This window comes from Mercurialis annua, linkage group LG3 (genome assembly GCF_937616625.2).
Source record: "Mercurialis annua linkage group LG3, ddMerAnnu1.2, whole genome shotgun sequence".
NCBI classification, from domain to species: Eukaryota; Viridiplantae; Streptophyta; class Magnoliopsida; order Malpighiales; family Euphorbiaceae; genus Mercurialis; species Mercurialis annua.
In genome coordinates, this window is record NC_065572.1 from 2,527,824 (window position 1) to 2,529,890 (window position 2,067).

At 32.5% G+C, this 2,067-nt stretch overlaps 1 protein-coding gene across 1 annotated transcript; it reads right to left on the reverse strand.

Moving 5' to 3' along the window:
- On the reverse strand, positions 1-795 carry LOC126674547 (uncharacterized GPI-anchored protein At3g06035-like). Its single transcript, XM_050369015.2, has 2 exons — positions 626-795; positions 1-547 (listed from the first exon to the last, which is right to left on the reverse strand). Exons 1-2 carry the CDS (start codon positions 705-707, stop codon positions 60-62), a joined length of 570 nt encoding a protein of 189 aa, XP_050224972.1. The 5' UTR covers positions 708-795; the 3' UTR covers positions 1-59.
- Positions 796-2,067: the final 1,272 nt, after the last annotated feature.

A 2,067-nucleotide genomic window follows, 5' to 3' on the forward strand; every position in this document is an offset into this window, starting at 1 on the left:
AAATAAAATTCACAAATACATTCAACATTAATTAATTAATTAATTACATTATCTCATAATTAATAGACAATATAAACAAGCATAACCCCCAACAACAAAGACATCAAACAATGGCCTAAACCAATCTTCGAAACCAAACTGTTTGCTCCGGCGAAGCTACCTGAAGGATTGTTAGTGCTGAGAACAAGAACCATCCAGTCATCTTCGGACCCAAGACCCGCCCCAGTAAACCTCGAATCATTTACGTATTTCCCATACGGAGAATGGGTATAATTAGTGAGAACAAGAGTCGGAACCAACTTGGGTACGCACACAGGTAAAACGGCACCGTCTCTAGTGTTGTTAACGTCGATGCCGCATTTTGATAGCAGTTCAGGGTAGTTTGATAGTTGAACGGAGTTAGCGCCGGCGGTCGTACACGGTTGATCTTCCAATTTGTCGGCGATTTCGTCAGCCAGGCACTCCGCCTTGTCGTTCTTGGTGAGCGTGGGAAGTTTCAGGGAGGTTCTGTAACTGTTGATCCCCTGAAGAACACTGTCTTCTTTATCTGCTCACATAATAAATAAAGTTTAAACATATGCTTCATTTCAAGCAAAAGTAAAAAGCATGCAATTAAATTACGTACCATCGGAGAGAACCGGTGAAGGAAGCAGGAAAACGGCGTGAAACAGCAGAAAGACGACGAGGTTGAATTTGAGAGAAGCCATAGCGATTATTTCAGACAATTTTCAGTGATTTTAACGAGAAAATGAGACTGAAAATTGATCAAGAAACTTAATTCGAATCTCTAGATAAATGAAGATGTGGAAAGTGATTTTGGTTACAGGTGGCGTTTTGTGGTTATTACTCATTACAAATGTTGCTGCCAAGTCGACAGCTATTAACTGCTTCTGTCCTTACGTGGCACCCATGCAATTTATTTAAACTCTATATGTCCACTTAATCCGGGAATTTTAGAACTGTTAGCCTTAAGAGAAGCTTTGAATTGGGCCAGAAGTCAATCTTGGAATTACGTTCGGTTTGAAGGTGACGCTCTCCAAGTGTCTAATACTATTAATGCTAGAAAATGTGATAATATTTTCTGGCAAGACATTTGTGACGATATTTGGCGTCTTTCAGATTCCTTTGTATCAACGGAATTTCAGTATATCCCTCGCTCAGCTAATAAGGAAGCACATAAGTGGGCGCAGAGAGCTAAATTTTCTTTTATTGCTTCCTTAGCTTATTCTTAGCTTATTTTTGTATGTTCTCTTTGGCTAGCCATTTTTTAATGGCTATTTTTGTATCTTTATATCTACGGATAAAAAAAAAAAAAAAAAAAAAAAATATATGTCCACTTAAACTTTAGCTCTAACTTTCAGGAAGTTCTTACCTAGACCCGATTTATAAAAAATTTATGAATCCATCTAATAAGGTGTTAGAGAAATGAGAAGAAAGAGAAAATAATGAGAAAAAAAAAATTGTATTTAATTTTTTAACATCTCATTGAATAAGTGCATAAAAAATTTATGGACATGGTCTAGATAAGAATTTCCCCTAACTTTCTACTACTTCACATGCCTTCACACTATTAATAATTTAAGTAGTAAATAATCTCATCAGCTAGAAAATTACAAATAAATTAATTTTATAAATAAATTAATTATAAATTTAATAATCATGAATAATTAATTTTATTTTGATAAATTAATTTTCGAGCTGAGTGAGCAAATTATTGTAAATTTACGGAATAATTCGTTTTCAAGTTGAGAGCATAAATTGTTAAAATGAGATTAATTGTACATAATCATCCAATTCATGACTAATTTACTCATAAAGTTAATTTAAGTGTTAATTATTTATTGTTTGTAAATTGAAGGGGCAAACTGATATTTATAGCCACTATTAATGAGTAGGTTATTGAATGTTTATTCAATATAAGTCAATAAATATATATGATAAAAAAAAATTTAATTATTATTTATTTATAGGATATTAATAAAATAAATTCCAACGTTTTATTTTTTAGCGAGCCTAATATTTAAAATGTTATGAAACAAATATTGACATTTTTTAATTTTTGTATTT